We start from the raw sequence: 24,493 nt of genomic DNA on the forward strand, positions 1-24,493 counted from the left end.
TGCTCAAGCTGGTAGTTGTTCATTGTAAGTTGAAATCATTTTGGTAAGGGAAGTGAAAAATAGTGTATTTGCTTCTCTGTGTATTAGGTCTTAATCTGTTCGCTGTAAGCAGCATGCAAGTGTTTTTAGTTCTTCTTTACTTCTATATTCTAGGTCGGCTATGTTGTCTGCATTAGCTGTCAAAGCTGTGTTGGTATACATTACTAACTCAGCCTATTTGAGTATGTATTCGTTCAGCATCGACACCATGGTATTCGTTTCAAAAAAGTGCAGCAGTCGTGCAAGGCTAGTTCACGCATTCCCTTCATCTATTCTTGACGTAGTGCAGAGCACGTGCTGCGCAATATATCTGGCACTTCAGCAGACTACAAAGCCGATTGCATTCGTGTCTATTTTAATGGCGTCGAACAAGTGCACCCAGGGTTCATGCGTGTTTACATGACAAAAACTCAAGGACTTTTAAGGCTATGTGTGCAAGTTTTCAAGGACCACACTGTCTGTTAGAAACTCAATTACTATGTGTTCGGGTGAGGATAAATGCTTGAACTGACCAGAATTCACTGAAATCACTGTAGCGGGCGTCGAAAACATGACTGCATGACATTTTCTCTTTAGACACTTTCATTCTTGGTTGTTTTTTTTTTAAGTTCCATATGTAAGCACTTTCAGTATGACACAAGTTGCAAACCTTTATTCAGATATGAAAACTAAGGAACCGTTCTTATGCAATGCCTTGTTGCTTTTTGTGATTTTTTTTATCAATATCCACTATCTCTTGCTGCTTGGTCTTGGCTGTCTTGCTAATGCTGTTTTACTAGATAATGCACGTGAAGTAGCTAACTGTCTCTGTCTTTTCTACATATGAGTCTGCTGTAGCTGTTATACTCAAAAGTGGCTTCTAGTTTCTTTTCCTTTTTTGTTAGCAGATCGACCTCCTCCTCAATGCAATATTTCTTATTGTGTTTCTCATCCGTTTGCTGCTGCCATTTCCCGAGTTTCCAGGATGCCTGGTGTTGTTTCCGTGCAAAGGCTGCTGATGTTCTCAATTCTTTTGCGATTGGCACATTACATATGCCACGTGCTACATTTACAGCATCACAAATAATGCACTGTGAAATGTGTGGCAATGTTTATTTAAAAAAGGTAAATCAAGGATTTTCAAGGATTTGCGAAAATTTCAGCCCTTTCAAGGCCTTTAAAAAGAACTTTTTCAATTCAAGGGTTTTCAAGGATTTCAAAGACTCGCATGAATTCTGTGCGCCATTGAACGTTTTCCGGCTGTTGCATATACCATGCAACGTAAAGCGGTGCCAACCTTCACTAATCAAAACTACCACAACTTGCAAGGCAGCAGACTCTAAGGCTTGTGCGACACCTGCATTCTCGTATTCGTTTCCGCTGCTCATTGCTGCTGCTCTTGTCGAAATGTCCCCTGCACGACAACGGCAGCAATACAAACCAGACAGCGCACGGGGAGGCGAATAGACCTCACATTGGCCGAGGCGCATGGAAGGTGCATGTGTTCCCATTTAATTCCCTTTCTGCACCTCTCGTAGTATCACGCACTCGTCCTTCCCAAGACGCGCTGATGTCTTACCCCAGCTGGGTGCATTGTTCGGTGTCAGTAATGGTCGTTATGGTTCTGTAAACTATTGGAAGCTGAGCGGGTTGATTGATATGAGGGTTTAACGTCCCAAAACCGCCATGTGATTATGAGAGACGCCATAGTGGAGGGCTCCGGAAATTTAGACAACCTGGGGTTCTTTAACGGGTCGAGAAAGACATGGGCGACTGGCGGCATTGTTGGCATGCCGAATTCTGGAGTGTAACGTCATCTTTAGCTTCCGGTGCGCGCGGCCGCTAGGCGTGGCAGTTTGAGAAAAACGCATTCAAATAATGAAGAAGTTGCGTCTTTTCCTTTTTTTTATCTCTCCTCCTCCTAAGATTTATCATCTTCCTATAGTATGCCAGAAACGAAGGCTGCGCCTATCCATTTCAGCATGCAGCCTTTTAATGTGGCTGGAAATCTTGGCGGCAAAGGTTTCGTTCAGTGTCCCTTTAAGGGCTAAGGTGGCCAATGCATTTAGCAAGGTGGCCTCTAGAGTCGCTGGAAAAGAGTTAACATAAGGCTACCGGAAACGAGCGTCGGTCAATGAGATTCGTCAGCCATGCTTCAGTGATAGTATCTGCTCAAGGGATGGGGAACAAAATTTTCGCCGACGGTGTTTTCAATGAAATCGGAAAATTGGGTTCTGAAATTAGTAGGAACAACCTCAATTCCAGGCAGAAACTACAAAAAAAAAATAAATAATTCAATCCATTTTTCACAAACTACTGCGTTGTTGTTGATTTCGATTTTTGTTGATTTCGAAAGATCTTCGTCAATGTTTCACATACAAAATACTTCATAAATTCGAACTGTCTTTAAAAACAACGCATATTATAAATACGAGCGTACATAACAGACAACAATTTGTTTCATTAGATGACCCGTGGTCACTAAGGTACACCTAATGAAAATGATCACACCCAGCCTATTCAATGTCACCTGCATCATGACGACTTCTCCGGGTGACCTCCAATCTACCTTATGTCGTGTGAGCAGATTTCATTGTATTGCCAAGGGCTTCTTCGTTTAATTACCTCATCAAACCCACTGCCATCCTTGGCGTTTCCCGTCTCTCGGCAGCTGTTCCGCTCCTTCAACTGACCACCGGATGTCTAGCGTTAAAGAGCTCGTGTCGCAGAATACCCGCCCCCGGCGTTGGCCCCGTTGGTTGTGAGCGAAAAATTGTCTGTGCGTCAGTGACCAAAAAATCAAGTTACTGAGATAGCCATGGGAGGCCGCTACTTGTCCACGCGTGCGTGTGCGATAACACTGAGAGCCGCGCAATCGAAGAAAGAAAGGGCAGCATATTCATGGAGTGAATAGAGGATTTTAGTCTGTCCGGCACTCCGGTACGTTTTTGCGTATACCGGGTTGCCGGAGGGCGTAAAGCCGGATAGCGTTGAAACGAGCCTTTTGCACTTTTAGCCCGTGCCACCCGAAATACGCCCAAAAAACGCCCGCGACGCCTTCGCGGCTGTGGCCGCCGCATGTGCGTATGCACAAAGTAGAAAGTCTTCGCAATTACTGACTAAGTTTGAAAATAAAAAAAACATTGGACAATGCCAATAAACTTTTTCGTTACAAAACGGGACTTTATGTTTGTTTTCTTCAATTGCGCTATGATTTAAACCTAACTATGAAGAAAACATCAGCATCACGGTGATCGGCATCAGAATCGGCATCATGAGTTGCTGACACAAGCGTCATGCGACTCATGCCTACTTTTCGTGTGCTCCATCTGACAACGGCTCCTTTGTGGCATCGGTCGCAGCGATTCATTGATCCCGTTGAAGTGTCGGTGATTTGCTGTTGTCGTGTCTGCATCAACGATGCCGTACAGCGTATTTCACGACCGACTGCTCCTGCGAACTTTGCGATGGAACGAAATCGAAAATATGTATTTGCTCCGAACTGCACCGCGCCGTGACCTCCAGATAAACGGACTTCTTGATTTGGACGGAATGGACTTTACTACATTCTACCGCTCGTTCAGGTTCCAAAAAGGAGACCTGGAAGATTTGATGGAAGCCTTGCTGATTCCCGAAGAGGTCATGAGCGCTCAACGGGTTCGAGTGTCTGGTCGCGAGGCGCTGTTCATGACGTTGCGGCGTCTAGCCTACCCCAATCGTCTCTGTGAGCTGGAGCTCTTCTTTAGGCGCCACAGCTCGGTAATATCAAGTGTGGTGTCTAAAGTGTTAGCCCACATAGATTACTACTTCGGGCACCTCCTTGCGGACCTTACAGTGCACAAGTGGCTCAATCTGCAATCACTGGAGCTGTTCTCTCAGGTAAGAAGGCGTGCTGTTGCACTGCATGACTGCCTTTAGCGCTATGTTTATGCTTCGCTGCACTACATCTATGTGTTTCGGTAGAGGTCATTAAATGTAATTCGTGCCCCGCCGTGGTGGTCTAGTGGCTAAGGTACTAAGCTGCTGACCCGCACGCAGGTCACGGGATCGAATCCCGGCTGCGGCGGCTGCATTTCCGATGGAGGCGGAAATGTTGTAGGCCCGTGTGCTCAGATTTGGGTGCACGTTAAAGAACCCCAGGTGGTCGAAATTTCCGGAGCCCTCCACTACAGCGTCTCTCATAATCATATCGTGGTTTTGGGACATTAAATCAATCAAATCCAATTCGTCATTATGAAGGGAAAATAAGGCTCTGGCTTTCTATATTCATAGCACACCAGGCACATTAAATCGCCCCTCAACCCCACCAATGACGTAGCAACATCATCTTCTAAGTAATAATTTGCCGCATCAATTTAATACGTGAATGTGTTGTCGATTTTATTAATATTTTCTAGCGTGCTTCAAAAAAAAAAAAGCACAGGAGACATCCCCTTTATTCCCAACACTGTAAAGCAGTTATTTCTGTGAACCAGACACCTACTCCTTCATTATTTTGCCTCCTCATTATCATTACTGCCCCAAGAAAAACCTCATGATGTAGTCAGTGTCACAACAACTGTACTGTAACAATGCCTTATAGATCAGTTTTCTTTCTTGCTGTACCAATGCCATTTGACATAATTCTCAGACTTTTCTGCCCAACGAGACAATTGCAAATTTTATTTGCAGCTTTGTTTAATCAGTGTTCACAGAAAAACGAATTCCATTCAAACTAAAAAAATATCAGTGTTGTGTCGATGAGCAGCCTGCCTTCCAAGGTTAGCACCATTGCTCTATATAACTGGCTGTTCTGTGTCAGCAACCTACTTTTGCATGCAGTTTACTCCATTACTTCAACAGACGCAGTACCTGATGCCAACTACCAGCATAAAAGGTGTTAGTATTTACTACCAATGAATAATTATGACAGATTCACATGAACCACTTATCATTGAAAATGTGATAAGCGAAATTCATGTGTGTGTCATTGAATGTTTCTTCTGTGGGAGAGAGATCTGAATTCCTGTTGCAGTGATGCTAAACATCGAGTTAGTGCCAAACACACGTCCTGTCAGGTAGAGCTACTACACCTTAAGCAGCTTCGTTTACTGCGAAAAGTTTAGCTTATACTTATTTTGATCTTGGAACGTCGTGCTATATTTTGGTCTTGGAACTTCGTGCTATGTGTTGCTTTCTGCAGCTGCCATTTCATTTTTCAGGCTGTGCACAGGAAAGGTGCTCCATTGAAGAATTGCTGGGGATTTATTGACGGAACAGCTAGACGAATTTGTCGACCATCAGCTAGACAAGAAGACTATTTTTCTGGGCACAAACGCTATCACGCTTTGAAGTTTCAGGCATTGATGTGTGCAAATGGCATAACCTGTCAGTTGGATGGCCCATTTCCAGGCCGTCGTCATGACGCTGGTATGTGAACTTTCCTCCAGTTTCTCCTGCAAAGGTACCAGACTAACTGAAATGCCCTACGGAATACTACGTTGTTAATGAAACATTTCGCTTCAAACACATTGGCATGTCCTGGCAAGGTAGCATGCACCTCTATGATAGAAAATTCATGTAGGCTAATTTCAAAAGCATGCTACTCCGTATAATTATACCCACTTGATGCTTAACACTTCTGTTTTGGCAAGTCAATTCATCATGAAATTATGATGTACCAGCTCCAACAGACACCTTTACTTCAGACGGCACATATGTACCCGTTTGTCCATTTGTGTCTGCCCTTATTTTTTATTTAAGGGTGTTTGACTATTTAAAAATTCTAAATGAAGAACTAAACAGTGTTTTGTTTGATTTGGTGTTTTAATTGAATGAATATTTGGAGTTTATTCAAACTACAATAATTGCACATAACCAATGGCAAAATGTCAAAGCAACAAAGCTTTAGAAGAGCAAAAGACCAAAACTCTTATTTAAAAGATTGAATTGGGAAGATACACTAATTTCACACTTTTACGGGACTACAAAGACTTCAGTCATCACCGCAATAACAAATTTTTGCTTTGAACTCCAGCGTTGCTGAAGAAAGTGTAACCTCAATTCATTACCATAAGATTCATCATAAGGAATGTTATACAAGAGCTGGTGGCAAAGTACCTCCTTTAATATTTATGTAACTTCTATGTTCATCATACAAATGAAAAAAATACTTCAAAGGCTGTATACTGCTGTATGTAAACACTCAGTTCACATAATGGTATATTTTAGTGGTCAAATATTATGACGATGTTAATTCATTAACGTGTGGATATTTGCTTGGAATTATGTGTTGTGGCACTCTACAGTTGTCTTCGAAATGGGTGCCTTTCTGTTCAACTGCTATTTGAATAGTACTCTATTCAATTAGGCATGAATTAGGTTTAGGCATGAATTAGGTATCATCACTATTCAATGTGTATTTGTTCAATTCTACATTTCACTATGCACGCCCCTAGTTATTACCAACCTTGCAAAGACAAACGTTCAACTAGAAATGTAACTTCCTCACTAGGCTTAAAGCTGTCAAAATTTTTCATCTTTTATTGGCTTATTCTGCTCCAACCACTTCTTGCCCTTGACATTTGACAAGGTGTCTTAAAGGAGCAGTGACACAATTTTGGATGTCCTGCAAGGGACATTTTTTGATTTCTTGGTATGCGGCATAAAAGTGTACTAACATGTTTTGAGACATTTTTGCTTTCATTAGTATGCAGTGTATTTAACGCTCTCCACACACTGGAGTAAGCGAACACATCCAAAATAGTTTCTTTGATTTGAAAGTTTCTATCACAGAGCATTAGCATGCCTCACTGCAATGAACATCATGTCAACTAGTCAACGCAGTTACTGAACTCTACGTTCTGAGTGCCACCTAAATTGCTCAAATCATTGTCAAGGTCACGGGAAGATTTCTGTCTTATTGTTGCTAATGTGCTTTACAAGCAAATGATGGCCAAAAGGAAAGCTACAAGCCACTGCAGCGCGTGCAGTCATTTACTTTCTGGAGGAATCAGAAATAGCTCAAAAGTACTAAACAAAAAATAAATGTACTTCACTGTTAACCGCGATATACTCCAAACAGTATTTTTGTGTTTTACTATGATATTTTTGGAAAAACCTTGCTGAAAACAGTTACATTTTATTGAACTTTCACTTTTTGTGTGAACACTTAAATTGGCCTGACTACTTGTGTTTTTACAAACTCAATGTGGTGCGGACACATTTCTATGTAGTGTAGACACATTTCTGTGTGGTGTGGACACTCAGTGTTGAAAAATGTGCACTCATCGTGTAAGTTGTGCTATGGCTATATGTATAGCCTTAGCACAAGGCTATCTGTATAGCCTTGTGTTTGCTACTAAATGTGCGATGTCGACTTTTGTGCAAGAGGAGTAGCCGGCGCCACGCATTGGCATCAACCTCTCCTTATATACATTTATTTTTTTAAAAAATACGGATCCGCTACTAGCAAGTGACTAGTTGCTGTCTTCCAGTAACGTCAAACTGCCATGAAAAATCACTTAGAGGTCAACAGCCCTCTACCCTTTTCAATTTCACATATTCAGTCATATCTTGAGAACACAGCAGGGTATATGCTGCTTCCCTCTTTGTCTCATGGTCACAGTTTTTTTCTTTTTCACCTTGCCATGCTCTTCACTGTCCTGTGTATGTAAGCGTTAACTGGACACACCACCATGATGGAGCACAGGTGTGCGGTCAAGCAGCTGGTACAGTCCAAAGATAGCTCCACAGCTAGGGGAGTAAATCTGAAACTGGCAGTTCAGCAAGTTCTCTTTACTACACTAAGTTTGGTGGGACTAGTTTAATAACACTGTTGAACCACTCATTCTTCTCTGCAAGCTCAAGTCTACTGTTTCTGTAGCAGGATACCATGACTGATTATCCCATATAATGTTCAGTATTGTTAAGCAGTTTTTTTTTTTTCTGCAGGTATCCTGAAGGAGACTGCCCTCTACCGCAACTTGGAGACAGTTACTCAAGGCCGCACATATGCAATATATGGAGACCCCGCCTACCCACTTCGGCCACTGCTCTACAAGCCTTTTGGAGGTGCTTCTTTGCGTCCCCATGAGGTTAACTTCAATAAGCGCATGAGCTCAGTGCGGCAGGCCGTTGAGTGGGGCTTCGGCAGAGTCGTTGCAGACTTTGCCTTCGTTGATTTTTATAAAAGCCAGAAGATGACTCGGCAGAGGGTGGGTCGGATGTACAAAGTTGCAACATTGTTCATAAACTGCCGTACTTGCATGTATGGCAGCCAAGTGTCTACATATTTTGATGTTACTCCGCCCACCCTCAGAGAATACCTTGTGCCATTTGAGATGCCAGCATAGCATACTGACATGAGCATACAATGGATCCTTGTGTGTTGTGCAAGGCAGTTTGCTATTTGTGCGTAGCCGAGTTTTGTTTTTTGCAGCTAGTAGAAGAGAACCAAGACGTTCGGCTCTATTTTAACTGGCTTGTTGATAACCGGGACTTAATTGACTTTCATTCTATTATCATGACAATATCTTGTACAGTCAAGCTCCGCTAGAACGAACGCCGCTTCAACGAAAAATTCACTATTCCTCGTCAGCAGTCCATAGGAGTCAAGGCATAAATATTGTCGCCACTACAACCACTTTTTCTTTGATCGTACCGCTTCAATGAAATTTTACGATGCAATTCGAGGCTCAGATACTTATTGCTAATCAGTAAACCCAATGTTTAACATTTCGATGCATATTCAGAACCTGAAAATGCGTCAACGAAGTCTAAAACACATGTTGGCACCACAACGACCGGGGCTGTTCAGCAAGCATGGGCGCCGCCATTGCTCGATAGCAGTGGTAATGAGACTGCCCTGATAGTACACTGTAGCCCTGCTTTTGCAACTGGTTTGCTTTTGAGCTGCAGACAATCCGAAGCTGAAGCTGCAAAAGGCGCCGCTCCACGATACCCTGCCTCTATCTCAGCGTTGTCGGATACTTTTGATGACGGACAGCTGCTGGTGTTAATGAGTTAATGCAACTGCTTGGTTCGTTCACTAAGGGGATTTCAGGTGTTGTTTCAGTGTGCTTTTGACCATGGCCTCGCTATACATGGGTGAAAAACACGTCGTGTCGCTGCTGGGAAAAAATAGGAAGCAGCGGGCATTTTTTTTTAAATATTGAAAATAAACATTTCTTTGTTTTACTAGTTCAGATCAGCTATATTTTTTTTTATTTTACTACAACGAAATTTTTTCCATGTCCTGTCAGTTTCGTTGTAGCGGGGTTCGACTGTAGTAGCTTTGATGCTCATGTCATGATTTAAAGATAAAGAGGCTACAAAGTCTGAAAAAAAGAATAACATGAGAGCGCACAATAATTTCTTGTACTTGCAAAAACAGTCTTCTTTAACATTATGACCTTCAAAGTAGTCCCCTTCAGCATTCACACACTTCTCCGTACAGTCCTATTATGGCTGGTGTTAGTTTTGCGATGAGGTTTTTGGGAGGCCCCTCAGGAGATTCTTTATTTTGACTGAATCTCTTCAACTGAGCCAATGATAGGTTCTCTTTCAGCAATATTTAATTTTCACAAATAAAAATAAAGACATCAAGCAAAATTAAGCGAATAAAGTGGGTGTGATGCTCTTCTGGCTATTGCACTTATTTCTGATTGTGCTCTTGCCATTAACATATATATAGGTACCAAAATGCTTTGTTTAATCATAGATCATGGACAGTTCTCATTGGCATAGAGCTGTACCGTGTGACGGCAGCACTGCAGTGCCAGAACCCAAAACCTAGTGGCTAAAAAAGGCAATAATAAGACGGCATCAGTGGATGGGTGGACGTGAGTGGGCGCCAGTTTCCGTTGACGTTTTTTCTGCTCAGCATGCACATGTATGGGCATGCCTTTTCCACCCCCATTGTTCTCACCTCCATCATCAACATTCACTAGCAACGATAGAAAAATTGAGGAATATGGAATCGTGGCATAGCAAATCATTCTCAGTTCTGTCCTGAGCTGTAATTCTGCATACAACGCTGGACTGAGCAGTGATGAGGCAGCTGGCAACGCATGTTTGGGCTACTCTCGCTGGTAAGACATACGAACGCTGCGTGATTATTACCTCGCAAAGATCGTAGCTTGAAATTACCAAGTCGACGCTCACAGCTCCATGATAAATCACCCGAAGCAGCATCACAAAAACGCAGAACTCACACGAACGCGCTGTGGACAGAGCAAAACAAAGCACGTGAAGCCGTTGCCAGGCATGATGTCATCGCTGCTCGCTCGAAGTCGATCAGTGCCTGAGGCATGGCCTACGAGCTTGCTGAACACTACAAAATACTGTCGATGTCTCGTGGCCTTGATTGCGCCATTGAGCCTTTGGACGCTCTTTGCGCTCAAAATAGGAATAGAATCGAATGAACGCCGCATCTCAAGTTTGACATTGGGTGGCACTGCTCCTTTAAAATGCATTGAACAGCTTTTCCCGTAGCAACTACTGCATGAACACTTCATCTCCGGTCACCACAGATCACCCGGAAACATTGGAAATGTTTGGATCTGTAATCGCTGACCTTAGGCCCACAGAATGTTCATCATCTTCCACACTTACTTTCCCCTGAAAGCCACTTACGCCATTCAAACACATGCATGAGACGTTTCATCTCTATAATCCTCACTTACTATTCGACATGTTTTCATAGAAGATTTTTTAAGTTTCACAAGAAACTTGATGTTGAGCCTCAGTAAAGTTTTTACGTTACACTTTTTTTTTTCAGAGCACAGTTGTATGTGTTCACTTATGCCACTGCATTCACAACTGGTGTGATCGGTGTTAAGCCCAAACTGGCCGCATGGATAGAGGGTGTGTGTGGGATGATGTCAGTAAAACAGTTCTTTTGAATTCCACTCTTTTCCAGGTTCACACTTAGTCTCGTTCTTTTTTTTTTTTTCGAACCTTTTATATATGAAATACTGCCCAACGTGTACAACCATTTCAAGATATGTGCATTTTTTTAACTATCACAATAAAATTGGATTGCACAGCCAGCTTACAGAGGCTTTTTTTTCTATGTGTCAGTTCAAAAACTATAACATTTTATTTTCATTAATAGAATGTTATGTTTTAGAAGTCATCGTGTAGGCACGTCCTCATGTGCAGTTCGCCATCGTTCAGTGTTAGCTGAACGATGTGAATTTAGCAAACAGAAATAAAGCCTGCAACTCGTCGGCACCTCGTCATTCGTTTCCGGTGTTGCGCTGTGCCAGCACTGCTGAACTCGCACTGCACAATTTCTGAACTTCGCATGCACAGTCGAGAACCGATTTCAAGTGGTGCAGGTAAATCGAACAGACCTAGAGCTATTGTGTTTGTTTTAGTTTGTATGGCTACCAAAGAGAGAGTTTCAGAGGTGCACGTTGCAACTTTACTAATGACGATTCCTGTGACAACATGAAATAGCTTGAACGCATACCATTACACACAGCAGCACCAACAATTCATGAATTATAGTGCACAATGTATTATAATATTTCTGGAGCTCAGAGAAAGATAGGAGACATGACACACAATATACATAAGGTAGTCGTACCCTGCCGTGGTGGTCTAGTGGCTAAGGTACTCAGCTGCTGCCCCGCAGGTCGCGGATCGAATCCTGGCTGCGGGGGCTGCACTTTCGATGAAGACGAAAATGCTGTAGGCCCGTGTCGAGATATGGGTGCACTTTAAAGAACCGCAGGTGATCGAAATTTTTAGAGCCTTGCACTACAGCGTCTCTCATAATCATGTGGTGGTTTTCGGACGTTAAACTACACATATCATATTAACATAAGGTAGTCGTAACCACTTTCTGTCCCTGACAGTGACTTCTATTGGTTGCAGGTTTTGGAAGTGTCGTTGGAGGGACTTCTTCAATACATAGCAACTTTAAAAAAATGCATACTGACTCGTTTTTAGATATCAAACTATTGATATTATAGTTTATTCTTTTTTTCCCTGAATGAGTTCTTTGATCAACTGAAGTTGAGATGCTTGGTAAGCTGCGTTAGCCCGCCTCTCTTCAAGCACTGCCACCATTTCCATTTCAGCTTCTCTTAATCTGACGTTGTCGGCATGCTGCTGGTGTAGCAGCTTCATCTTGTCGTCGTGCTGGCGAATTTTGAGGTCCAGCTTTCTTTTGTCAATCTGGTAGCTGAGGAGGCGCATTTCCAAGTCTTGATTATACCTGGCCTCCAAAAACGCCAGTGTTGCCTCATTTTGGCTTCTCCCTGCTGCAAAAATATGTAAACAAGAAACATTGGACTTGACATACTGAAGTATCTAAAGGGATACTGAATAAAATTTTTGCCACTGTAATTTTCAAGCAAACAGAAAGATTGGCTCCTGAAATCAATTGATACAACCCTCATTTGGCAAAAACTTTGCCTGCCTGGTCAGCCCTTCAGATTTAGGTGGAGACTCACCCCCGCCCCCCAACAGACACATACTGAAATAAAATTCTGCATACACCCTGGTTGCATTGCCGAGATTGTGAAGCATTCCTCACTTGGAAGATACGACAGTGCTTAGCTGCGCGTCAGACAAAGTGACTACATTAATCATCGAAGCTACACACATAAAAAAAAAAAAGGAAGGTGCTTGTGTTAGCATGGTGTCATTAAAGAAAAAAATGGAATTTCTAGATTTGTATTGTTTGTGTGAATAAGTGTTCACTATGAGCGGACGAAAGCAAGAGTTGAACAGCTTTTTATTTTCATGTGTATGGTATATAAATTTATGCACTGCAGCAAATAAAAAATAAAGATCGGGTGTGAGTCAGCGCTCATCTGTGTGCTCAGTGTGTCCCTGTTTTCTTGCACTGTTTTTTCGTTACAGTTGTTGCAAACCAAGTTGCCCCCTGACAAGCATCGACAATCTACCATCAGCTGAAGAAAACGAGCACTCTTGCTGGGGTCTCAGTACCATATACAGTAAACGCTCGGATTTAGAAACAAAATTTTCGCAAACATCTAAGAATTACTTATGCTTTTAGGAAACCCCATTTGTTTTTCTATCTGTTTTGTGCAAAAATGTTTCGTTTGAACATACCTGAATAGCAAACATTTCAGCTGAACGAGCTTTATTACTGAAATTCTCATTATATTTCTGAAATCAGTTCAATACATTTTTGTGTTCTGCTATGCTGGCAGTGGCAGATTGAAATTCCGTAACTTTAACCAGCTCTACAATCCCTTAGAAAGTGGCAAGGCTTTATGTCTCAGCAACAAGCTATGCGACAGAAAGTGCACCAAACATTAACTCTCTGGACAGCCTTGCGACTTCTATAGTGAATAAGTTATACATGATCTACTTAATAAGCTAAGGCTGCTTTATGCTGCTGAATAATATGCCCATAAGATATGAAATATTACTCTGGACTTCAAAGATTGACTGTTGCATCCATATTTGTACTTGAGCTCAAAACCACACTGTAGTAAAGTCAAAGTTGGTGCTGTGATTGCACAATGGCACATATTACTTTGCTGTGATGAAATGAATTCTTTACTGGGTGCAATCATGGCAAATGAGCCCTTTAAGCTCTAGGTTCATTTGGATAGAGCAAAAACTTTGTTATGTACCTCTTAGTGGTGTGCGTCGTCGAGGGGTCTGTTCTGCTGATGAAGCCAGTTGTGCTCGTGCACTGCCTCTAGGCAGTGGCTGTGGCACATTTGTTGAAAGCTCTGAAAATGCACAAGATTGTCACGTTTATTGCTTTATGTCTACTGCCGCTGAAAATGTGCACTTCAGACACTAACTGAAATTGATTTGTCACGTGAATTTTAATTGTAACCACAAAATCAGCCTATGTTTGGGGAGTCCAGTATTGCTCATTGCATAAACCACAGCTTGCTTGATGACACGTAGTGTTGGAAGTGCTGCTTCAATTGCTCCAAACTGCTCCAAAAGAGAAATGCTGCTCCGAAGTGTATTCTTTGTTACAAATTGCTTGAAACCTGCTCTGAGATGGCACTGAGTATGAGAATGCTGAACTTTTACTGTTTGACCGACACACAAGTCTTAAAGAAACTAAAAAGAATCTGCCTACTACCATCCCAGTGTGTTACTAGTGTGCAGCATTATTGGCTCTGATCTCACAAGTGCGACAAGAATTGGCATATGAAGCATATAGCTCCTAGGTGTTTTTTTTTCTCAGCTAGACATGCAGGCTACTATGGTGAAATTCGAAAATGAGCAGGACTGCTTTTATCTGATGCCAATTATCTACTGCTTATTTGGCAACAGTTATATGGGACTGTGGTTACTTCTAAAATGCGGTGCTCAGCTTTTCCAGTTTGATATCATATCTGCCACACATGGTAGTATTTTATATTGCAGCTTATTGCACAGCATATTTTGGACAATCTGCTATTGTATGATACATTTATTTTATAATGACTGTTGTCTGTTAAATACGTTTAATCAGAAATAATACTTTCGAGCTTATTCGACAATGCTCCGAACTCGTACTAATGTATGGCAAATTTAATATCTTCTAATACACCGATAGCTGCTCTGAACTACCATTTTTTTCTGCTCCGAAAACAACTATGGCTGCTCTAAAGTATGCTCCAAAAAGTAAAAATGCACTTCCATCACTGGACATCTGATAATAATGGAAGTGTCTAAAAGATTCCTGTAAAATATGTCCAAATGGCATCGAATATTTGTGTCTCTGTATGGCCTCACATTATGGCACATCGAATATAATTTCTGCACAAGCTGACAAAAAGTATCCACATGTCAACAGGCAGTCATGTTTCATGAATTGTATTATGAATCATTAAATGCTGATAATCATACTGGCAGCAGTGGCATGCTCATTGCAAATACTGTCTGTTTTCTTTATAAGAGAACAAACAAAACATAAAACAAGCTTAGTTGTTGAACTGCCTAATCCATGGTTGTAGGTTGAATTCTCGGCCGCTGTGGCTTCATTTCAGTGTGTGCGAAATGCAATGGCATTCGTGCACTTAACTGAGGTTGACATAAAAGAACTGAAAGTCGTAAATATTAATGCCGAGTACATACATTACAACACACCTCATACTCATGTTGTGGGTTTTGCAAGCGAAATCCCACAAATTGTAGCTATTGAAAACATAACAAACAGGGATATAAAGTTAACAAAATGATGTACCTCGCAATGGTGTGCGGTTATGAGTGGCTTGGGAAGGCCCATCCGCACTTGTTGCTGGCGTGTGGCTTGCCTCATTGGCCGTGCCAGGTGTTAGCTCAGGCTCTGAAAAAATTGACCCCATCATTGTCACATACGGGACTCTTCAAAGTGATGACATAATTTTAAGTAAGCCTTTAATTGGCCTGTTACACTAGGCAACATTACGAAAAGCAACACATTTACACCAGTATACTTGCCGAAGTATTCATCATGCTATCAGCTGTGCTCACAACCAAAAAAAAATCGGTAAATTTTACGTGGCACATGAAAACCCACTAATAATTGCTATTAAAAACATAACAAGGAAACAACAATAATAATATACCTGTATGGCTGCCACGAACTTCTGTTGAGGGCCCATCAACAGTTGTTGCTGGCGTGTGGGTCCGCTCATCAGCCATGCCAGCTGCGCTCATGTTGGGAGCTAGAAAAATTGACCCCATTATGGGCACACATGTGATTCTTCAAAGTAATGACATAATTTCAAGTAAACCTTTAGTGGCTCATTGCATTAAGCAGGGTGACACGAAGCAACAAAACACCTGCACCAGTCGGATTGCTGAAGTATTAATTAAACAACGTAGGAAAAAATATTCACCATTCTAGCGGTTGCCACTGGTGTCTGGGGAAGTTATCACAACAGAGAGCGAGGACATTTATTCATTAAAAAATATCCATTCAGTGTTATGAGATGGTATGGCTGCATATGCTCAATCAACAACAGCGAATACAAAACAGTGTTATGCGGTAAGCTATATAGATGATAAGAACAATGCAGAAGATGTGGCAGATTATCACGCTGTCCACATGCTCAGGAACACTGCTGTGCAAAATAAGTGAAGGCAGTTTTATCTAACAACGGCTTTTACAGGTTTTCAAGAGTATGCTGGCAAAAATGTATATAAGTTTCCACCAATTCTTTGTTATAGTGAATTATGTTGAAACTCGAATATTTTTACATACATTGTGCCTCAGCTGATAAGGGCCAGTCAAAATGGCAGCGGGTGTCTGGATCATCCACATCATTTGCGGTACCTTCATTCTCCCTTGCATACATGCTATGCAGCAGTGAAGCCGCTGGGGTCACTGCGTCACCTTGTACAGATGGAAAATATTAAAACACATGAAATCAAAAACCAGTGCCTCTTTAGTGATGTTAGTTACACAAGTTCCCTAACATTTCACCCTAAAATAGGTGCATATTTGCTTTCAATCAGGCTGAACAACACGAGTGACCCTAAACGCTAGAAAGCATTGTTGCAGCACATCATTTGTAAATTTGTGAATGCAGTTACTTGATGGGACCGACAACCAGTAGGAATGTGACTACATCCAAGCAGAAATAAAAAACAAACATGAAAATAGTGACAGATTACAGCAGCCTTTTCGCATTGTAAGTAGGATTTATATTTTGAATATTTTTTTAAAAGCAACCAAAAACAGGTATGTCCAACAGCCCAGAAGAAGCCCCTCGCAGCTAGATTCCCGAGTCTATTGCTGCTGTATGCAGTTGCATATTCCCATGCTGTCATGCATGCCATCGTCAAAATTACAGCACGTATAACAAAGCCTGCTCTATTCTGTGTTTTATTTACTAGGTAAAAGGAGTTGCACGGTGAGAAGTGGTGCTGCCTTTTGAGCAGCCAGTACACCTTGTTAAGCTGCTGCGTAAGCGCATACAGTGTGCACATGCACAGTGTACTGCCTTGCTCGGACACGAACCACTATTGCGCTCACTGTTTGAGGCATGTGTTGTCACGTGCATCTCCAACCGTAAATTCACTGGTGATAGAAACAAATTATTACAAATGTTTCACAGCATTTTACTTGTTACTATTCTGTGATTAGACACTCTGACTATTAAGCTTTTCATTGTGCTAAATAATAGGTGCCATAACAATAGGTTGTTGTTCCCTTTGAGGTAGTTAAGAAGACGGATTATCAGATAATTGAGGAGCATTCGTAGCGACCGCAATAACAGTGTCATCGTGGAATTCACTCCAAAAACTTTATCAGGTGAAAATAGCAATTATCTCGTGCATATCAACTGGAAATGAAAACTTTAAGAAAGTCACACATTGACAGATTTAAGTGTGAATAATAATGATAACATAAATGTATCATATGGGTCAACCAATACAGAGTATATTTGGCCTCGAATTGTGCAAGTTAATTTGATTGAACAATGCAGATGAGTGCCAATGTTTCAGAGCTTCCTTCTCCACGCCTTATGAAACAAGAAAAAGAAAAAAAAGGTGGGGGGTGGGGGTATTGTAGCGAGGTTTTTACCAGATTGATTGCTTGTCTCCGCTGCTGATTCAGCAGCATAGCACTCCAGCGCGGCGATGTGGCGGTCGTCCCAACTGGCCTGCGCGGCAGGTCTGACCCGCTTCGCAGTGGACCCCGACGCAGACTCTGACGCGGTCTCTGATTCGGAAGCTGGAGCGTTTTTCGCACGGTGCTTCCGAACAGCCGACCGTGGTGGCCGATACGAATATTCGGCGGCGAGGTCAGCCACGTGCTGCAGAAGTACGTCGATTGCAGCGTATTCTTCTTCTGTTCCCGATCTAGTCAAGCAAACAATCACGTTTACAAAGTTTGCCCACAACGTGGTGGCTTGAAGATAACGTGAAATATACGGTCTACTTACTTTTTTCTGTTTTTCGCGTCATTCCGTATGAAGTGGGCCAGGAGAAGGTCGACGCGCTCTTTAACACTTCGCGAATTAAGTGTTCGCCGCAGCAGCATTGCCACTCTCTCGGCGATCGTGTGCCACCGAGAAGCATTTTCGTACGGGTTCAACGCAAGAACTTCTTCGAGTATTATTTTATCATCTGCATGCGAGTAGCGTGTACGCGGCGCCATCCTGGTAGCAGGCCTCGAAGTAGCCATCTTGTTCTTTTACGTTTCTGTCAGGCTCGACTTGACTCGGCTCAAAGGAAAGGGAAGCCGGTAATGGCAACCTTGGAAGCATCTCGGGCGTTTGGGCGTTTGAGCGTGTCCGGTAAACGCCCGTAAGGCACGCGCATGCGCAGTTCAGACCCGGTAAACCGGTATCCGCAAACTTTTTTTCCGTATAGCGGTGCGCCGGACAGACTAAAATCCTCTAATGTGGCATACGCCCGAAACGGGCAAGTCAACAATGCCAGCCGTCGCCCGCGGCCCGCGTCTCTGGACTCGCTCAGCTCCCCCTGTTTCCAAAACCGGTGGCGAACAATGCTCCCGGCTGACCTAAAGCGACAGCTGAAAGGGGAAGATGGGTGAGAGGAGAGGTGAGGGAAAGAAGAGGACAGAAACAGGTGCATCCTGTTTGGCAGTGGTGGTGTTGGACAGCGGGGACTACGGTCGGAAGGTTTCAGCTCTTTTAGAAGGGGACGCATACACGCAGCTAGTAAAGGACCCAACGAATCAAGCCCAGACACAGCTAAACAAGCTACTCGCGGAAATTTTCAAGCTATACCTGGATCTCGGAGCACTTTACCTGCGACTAATCTGCCGTAACGGATCCGCACCGAGTTTTTATGGACTACCGAAAATTCACAAGCCTGACTTCCCCCTGCGACCGATTGTAGACTTCACTTCCTCCCCATGCCGAGCCCTTTCAAAATTCCTACACCAAATCTTCGCCCCACTAACCCGGAAGACACCAACTCATGTCCGTGACGCCAGCCACTTCGTGCAGCTAGCGTCAGATGTGAGCATTGGTGATGACGAGAGCATGGTCTCATTTGACGTCGTGTCGTTTACCAACGTGCCAGTTCCCTTAGCTGTCCCCGCTGCCCGTTCTGCGCTTGAGTAGGACGCAAGCCTGAGTGAAAGGACTCCCTCGGCGGTTGACGAGCTCTGTCGTCTACTGGAGTTCTGCCTCTCCAGCACATACTTCTACAAAGGAACCATTTTCAGGCAGAACAGCGAAACCGCGATGGGAGTTTCCATCTCCGTCACGATGGCAAACCTGACCATGGAATACATAGAAGAAAAAGCACTCAGCTCCTTCTCGCCGCGACCCAAGCTTTTTCTGCGTTATATGGACGATTGTTTTTGCGTCATTAAGACATCGGAAGTTGAAAACTTCAGACAACACCTGAATTCCGTGCACCCAGCCATACAATTCACGACCGAGTGTGAGAGCGGCCACTGCCTGCCCTTTCTTGACGTCCAGGTGGCAAGAAAGCGTGACGGCCTGGAGTTTTCCGTTCATAGGAAGCCAACGCACACTGGCCGCTACCTTCAATTCGATTCTTCCCACCCTGCCTGCCACAAGGCCTCGGTTGTGACCACGCTACTCGAGAGAGCCAGGAACTTATGCTCTAATGACACAGGGCGAAAGAAAGAAGAGGACCGCGTAATTGCTGACCTCAGAAAAAAACGGATGTCCAAAAAACTTCTTTCGAGCCGCCACCCGCCGCGCAGAGCAACAGAGGATTAGGAAACCCCATTCAACTTTAATTGGCAGCCCCCCGAAACGCGTACCGGTTTCATACGTTCACGGAACCAGCGAGACGCTGGCGCGAATCTTCAAAAGGGTGGGTATAGTGGTTAGAAGGAAGGGAGGGGGTTCGCATCGCGCACGTGCCTTCGTGTACGCTGGGCCGCCTCCTCCCCCGCCCGAAAGACCGGCCAACAATGGACAGGCACCCCGGTGTCGTTTACAAAATTCCGTGCGCCGAGTGCCCTGCGTCGTATATCCGTGAGACGAAAAACCTACCGGAACGACTGAAGCAACACGCCAACGATGTGCGGAAGTTCTACAAAGAGCGCAGCGCAGTCGCCGAACATGAGGAGACATTGGACCACAAGATAAATTTCGAAGTGACGGCCATCCTCGAAAGCGAGCCGAACTGGAGGAGAAGGTTGTTGCTCGAGTCGTGGCACATTCAGGGAACAGCCCACAACATCAACCGGTCTCTCGGAACCCTTCCCCCAGTGTACAAACACGGACTGTGCTCCACGGCAAAATGAGAGAGAGAGACAGAGACAGGGGTCATTAGCCACCACTCGAGTACTTTGAAGACGCTGCTGCTATCTGACAACGGCACGTAGCCTACGCAGTCACCCCTGAAGAAGGAACCAAGTCGGTTCGGAAACGTCGGGTCTCTTAACTTTTGGTTGGAGCCTATATCATCTCCCAGTTTCATACCCAACCAGACAGACTTATGTCAAATGTTAACATTCAAGGTGCATCCTGCATGCTCCTCGGTGATTAGGGCGTCATGGCGCGCTGACAACCTATCAAAAATACAGCCATCTCTTCCAATATACGGGAAATGAACTCTGTTGATACGAACATTTGCATCTTCGGAGTATATTTTGGGTTTTATCAGTTATTTCAATGTCTGTTGAGTATCTCTTTAAACAGGAGGTTCAAGGAAAAAGAAAAAAAAAGCAGTGTTCAGTGGAAAAAACAAGTTTGTTTCGCTAGAGTTTGGTAGAGAGGCCGTTGGTTTGAAAAATGTAGTTGTCGCATTTGGCAGTACCAAGTTGTTCGGCCAACATGTTACATCTGAGTGGCCCGAATGGTCCGTGCGGTTTTCACTATTACCACGTGGAGACTGGGAGGGGTGGGACAAGATCCCATGCACTCCACGTCTAAATACGGTACACGTGCATGCTAAGCTCAATCACAGAGGCCAATGAAAAGAAAACATTCCACGAACCGTGCCTCAGAGCCCCCAGCGTGTGCACCTTCGATTGACAACGAATGGAAATACACAAACAAATAACAAATGCAAGCCTAAAGTAATAACGAAACACACAAAAGACAGATGGGAAGTACTTAATCGTAATTATAGGAGTTGGCAAAAACAAGATTAGACGTCAGAAAAGTTGACACGTGGCCTTACCTGTTGTGTACAAGTCGATCGAGTACAGGATAAGGTGCGGCTCAAGGTAGTGGTGCACAGGTCCCGCGCGTTCCGTCGTTCATGCCGTATTCATGATCTCGCGGGTAGGTTGATAGGTAGCTTGCTACGATGTTGCTGAAAACAGTGACTGAACCGTCTCGTACATGCCTTTGCTCTCGTGGCCGATGACTGTAGTTTGTGGGCTCGGGGACATAAGGGATCGATATACGTCCGCCCACGTCCGCGAGCCCACACACTACTGGCGACGGTATGGTAGTCACACGCACGCTGGTGCGCTTTTTGCATCCAGCGGCCGTGGTAGGGATTAGAAAAGAAGGCACTTAACCTGCCTCCAAGGTCTCACTTCGGACCGGTTTCCAGCCCGCCTGCTTCCGGCAGACCCGCCGCATCCTCGCCTGTGAGGGGGTTTGGGGACAATGGTGGTGGGGGTGGTATTGGTTAGAAGAAGGCTTCCAATTTCTGCAGCCCGGTAGAGAGCACGGCGCAGCTGTGTTCGTTCCCCACTGTATGTGTTAGGCACTGCGCCGTGTCATCTGTAGGCAGACAGAAATTAGGTGCCTTCTTCCTTTTCCTTACGAATCACTAACTAACCAACCACTGTATGTGCGTGGCCTCTCCGCGAGAAAGGCGTCCGTCAGATCGGCAATGCATCTCATGCTGGTGCGCGAAAGCTTGGTCGCATTTGCGTACACTTTTAACCACGACGCGTTACATTAACAATTCTTTTATTTCACTTTGAAATAATAGCAGTAATTAAAATTTGAAATGCGCTGATTCAAGGGTATTGGCATTTGCTTCTATGAATTTGGTGTGTACATGCATGCGTAATGGCAAAAAATATTTCAGCAGAGGTGGAGAGGTCCGCTGTTCCGCAACTGCTAATCTTCAGATAAAAGCAAAACAATTTTTGTCGGCATAATGCAAGTCACCCACTTAGTACAAAAATAACCAGCTTATCACGCGCGCGAGCGTGTTTGTGTGTTATGCGTTCATAGAATGGCGCAAGATATTATATGGGTGTTTTGAATTATGCTTTTAAAGTGACCTGTCAACTGCCGGGCGTAGGCATATTTCCGCTGCTCTGGTTACGTGAGTGTTTCTCGAACTTTTCGTGGTGGGCGCAACCAGTATACGTCGTTTAAATGTAAACATTTCGAAATAAACTTTTTTTGATAGTAGGAGACAAAGTTGGGATGACTCTGGCCACAGTTTAAAGAGTGCCTGAAGTTTCAGGACCGATTCGGTCTCTTCCTGAGAATGAATGTGTAGTTGAAAGAAAGGAAAAAGGCATCTGGAGAATCCTGAGAAGGTGAGCATCACTGTGATGGTCTTTGTCCTCTCAACACAGCTCTGGCTTTCCCTTTCCCTCACGCTTCAGAGGTCGTATTCCTAGCGAGCGTTTCACGTTTTTAGGTGTGTGCTCAATATGCTAAGACTCGAGCGAGATCCTCCTTCCCGGATTCTCTTCTCTTTCTGGAAGAGAAGCGCCGTCAAAGTCGTTATTGCCGTGGTTTTCAGTGCTCTGCAAGAGCGCTACTTGCACTTCCATCTTCTGGACGTCCCTCTGCTATTGCCTTACGCATTCCGGGAAAAAAACCCTTGTAGACAGCTCCTTTCGCGAGCGTCGGCAGGCGAGTGTCGAAGCAACTCCTCTCCCCCCCCCCCCCCCGTAGGATGACGACGTGCTTGGCTGACATACATTTACCATTCTATTGTTGCCCGCGGGGTAACCTGGGAGCGAGGGAGGTTGCGGAATGTGTTTGTCGCAGATGCCTGGTAAAATATAAAACAGCGCTTAGACACAGACAGAGAAAAGAGGAGATACATGGCCTTAAACTTGCAAAGCAGCAGCAAGTTCAGCGCCGTGTGTGTCTGTGCTACCTGAGTGCTGTTTTATATTTTTACCATGGAACATCACCAATTCGCCCAATTCGCCGGTTTTTTGCCCTTTCTATGTATGACGTGTCACCCGGTGGGTGAAAGTTTCCGCGTATCTATTCTACATTGTTGCGTGGTGCTAGCAGCCACACATATTCCTATACCGGCTTTCTGTTGCCCTATTGTCAATATGTAGAGATAATATTGGTATGCAATAGCACTGAAAGCAGCACTGACACAGAATTTTGTATTTTGTTTTTTTTCTATTGCGATAAGCAGCTAATGACCCACTTATCATGCTGGAAATCTGGTTTACTCGAGCGCGCGACGGTTTATTATTTGTAGGTGGTTTGATAGCGCCCAGTCGTAGTTTTGGTTTCAGAAAGCGCTGATTAGTTTTCATGAGTGGTTTTTATGCAGCGTGGTTTGTATGTAAGCATCGTTCTTTGTGTGCTCATATAGATGGCTACACGTGCGCTTTTGAACATGAGACTACTCTTTTGTCCGGAGGTTTCCTAGGAGCTGCTGAGATTGGCTATAAAACATTGTAAATAAATATACTTGCTCCATCCCACGTAAGAATTCGTTGCACAGTTGTTCAAGTCTGCATTGAATTCTGCATTCCATTGAAAAAGCTGGGTTAGGAGAGATGGCTCACAAGGGTCGTGGCAACAAACAAGAACTCGCACGCAGGTGGCGGTTGGTTTTTGCACAATTACCGAAGGCGCGTCTCGCGTCGGGTGGCGCGATGCGCATTTCAAATTTGAGTTTAAACAGGCGCCAAGCTATATTATCCGTTAGTATTTCGTATGTGATGCGTGTGTATCAATGCTAATTTATCCCACAGTTATCACGCTTTCGAAATTTTGTCATTTTTTTAAACCGGGCTGTCCTGTTTGTTTTGTGAGCCTATGCTTCTCAAGACCCGTTTGTTGGCAGGGCCGGCACCAGTATGTTTTCACAGGAGGGGGGTATACCCAGGACAAGTGAGTTAATCTCATTATGCATTCATGTGCATGCGCAGCGGCGGTGTTGTCACGTCACGCGCGCCAATAATTTTTGGTGGTCACTGGGTGGCGCCGTTTGCAAATTATTGCGAAAAATTCCTGGCCCCCGAGACTTTCTACCGACAACTTCGGAGGCCCCCAGTTTCAATTGTGGCGATCTCCACTGGAGGCGTTATTCGGGACCTCAAAAGAAGGCTGAAAGTGCTCTCTTCAGAGCTGACGTGTTCCAGTGGTCGAACAGGTGCAGTAGCACTGTCATTGATTGGTAGAGAGAGGGAGTGCTTTTGCTGCGCCGAGAGCAGCCAGGAGCAGTTTGTAGTGCTTTTGGCTCAAAAGCAGAGTAGGCGCAGCACGACGAGTCATGTGGCCCTTGAACGTCACAGTCTCCGAATTTTTCTTCTGCCGGCGAGTGCGGCGGCAATGGCAGCAACCACGTGTAGTTTGACACCGCTGTTTTGTACGGATGGCTACGATGACAGCTGGACGTCTGCCGAATGCGCCGTTGCACAAAGATACTAGGTATTAGGATA

At 44.1% G+C, this 24,493-nt stretch overlaps 2 protein-coding genes and 1 long non-coding RNA gene across 3 annotated transcripts in view; 1 reads left to right on the forward strand and 2 right to left on the reverse strand.

The window, feature by feature from the left end:
• Positions 1 to 21,896, reverse strand: part of LOC142817966 (uncharacterized) — a 41,124-nt gene extending 19,228 nt beyond the window's left edge. The window contains exon 1 of the long non-coding RNA XR_012895445.1: positions 21,058 to 21,896. This is a non-coding gene — a long non-coding RNA (uncharacterized LOC142817966). The remainder of the gene's footprint in view (positions 1 to 21,057) is intronic.
• LOC142817965 (uncharacterized) lies at positions 3,374 to 11,021 on the forward strand. Its single transcript, XM_075896031.1, has 3 exons — positions 3,374 to 3,897; positions 5,220 to 5,427; positions 7,951 to 11,021. The coding sequence occupies exons 1-3, from the start codon at positions 3,439 to 3,441 to the stop codon at positions 8,349 to 8,351; spliced, it is 1,068 nt and encodes a 355-aa protein (XP_075752146.1). The 5' UTR covers positions 3,374 to 3,438; the 3' UTR covers positions 8,352 to 11,021.
• On the reverse strand, positions 11,949 to 18,795 carry LOC119179997 (uncharacterized). Its single transcript, XM_075896029.1, has 7 exons — positions 17,865 to 18,795; positions 17,504 to 17,781; positions 16,178 to 16,309; positions 15,540 to 15,638; positions 15,176 to 15,277; positions 13,617 to 13,718; positions 11,949 to 12,269 (listed from the first exon to the last, which is right to left on the reverse strand). The coding sequence occupies exons 1-7, from the start codon at positions 18,104 to 18,106 to the stop codon at positions 11,980 to 11,982; spliced, it is 1,245 nt and encodes a 414-aa protein (XP_075752144.1). The 5' UTR covers positions 18,107 to 18,795; the 3' UTR covers positions 11,949 to 11,979.
• Positions 21,897 to 24,493: the final 2,597 nt, after the last annotated feature.

This window comes from Rhipicephalus microplus, chromosome 5 (assembly GCF_043290135.1).
Source record: "Rhipicephalus microplus isolate Deutch F79 chromosome 5, USDA_Rmic, whole genome shotgun sequence".
NCBI lineage: Eukaryota > Metazoa > Arthropoda > Arachnida > Ixodida > Ixodidae > Rhipicephalus > Rhipicephalus microplus.

Bases quoted from the DNA above. Each gene is read 5' to 3' on its own strand.
- LOC142817965 (XM_075896031.1), top strand. From the start codon at position 3,439: ATGCCGTACAGCGTATTTCACGACCGACTGCTCCTGCGAACTTTGCGA. The intron at 3,898-5,219 runs GTAAGAAGGCGT...TTCATTTTTCAG, and splicing joins CACTGGAGCTGTTCTCTCAG to GCTGTGCACAGGAAAGGTGC. The intron at 5,428-7,950 runs GTATGTGAACTT...TTTTTTCTGCAG, and splicing joins AGGCCGTCGTCATGACGCTG to GTATCCTGAAGGAGACTGCC.
- LOC119179997 (XM_075896029.1), bottom strand. From the start codon at position 18,106: ATGGCTACTTCGAGGCCTGCTACCAGGATGGCGCCGCGTACACGCTAC. The intron at 16,310-17,503 runs GTAAAAACCTCG...CATCTGTACAAG, and splicing joins GGAGACAAGCAATCAATCTG to GTGACGCAGTGACCCCAGCG. The intron at 15,278-15,539 runs GTATATTATTAT...CAATTTTTTCAG, and splicing joins AGTTCGTGGCAGCCATACAG to AGCCTGAGCTAACACCTGGC.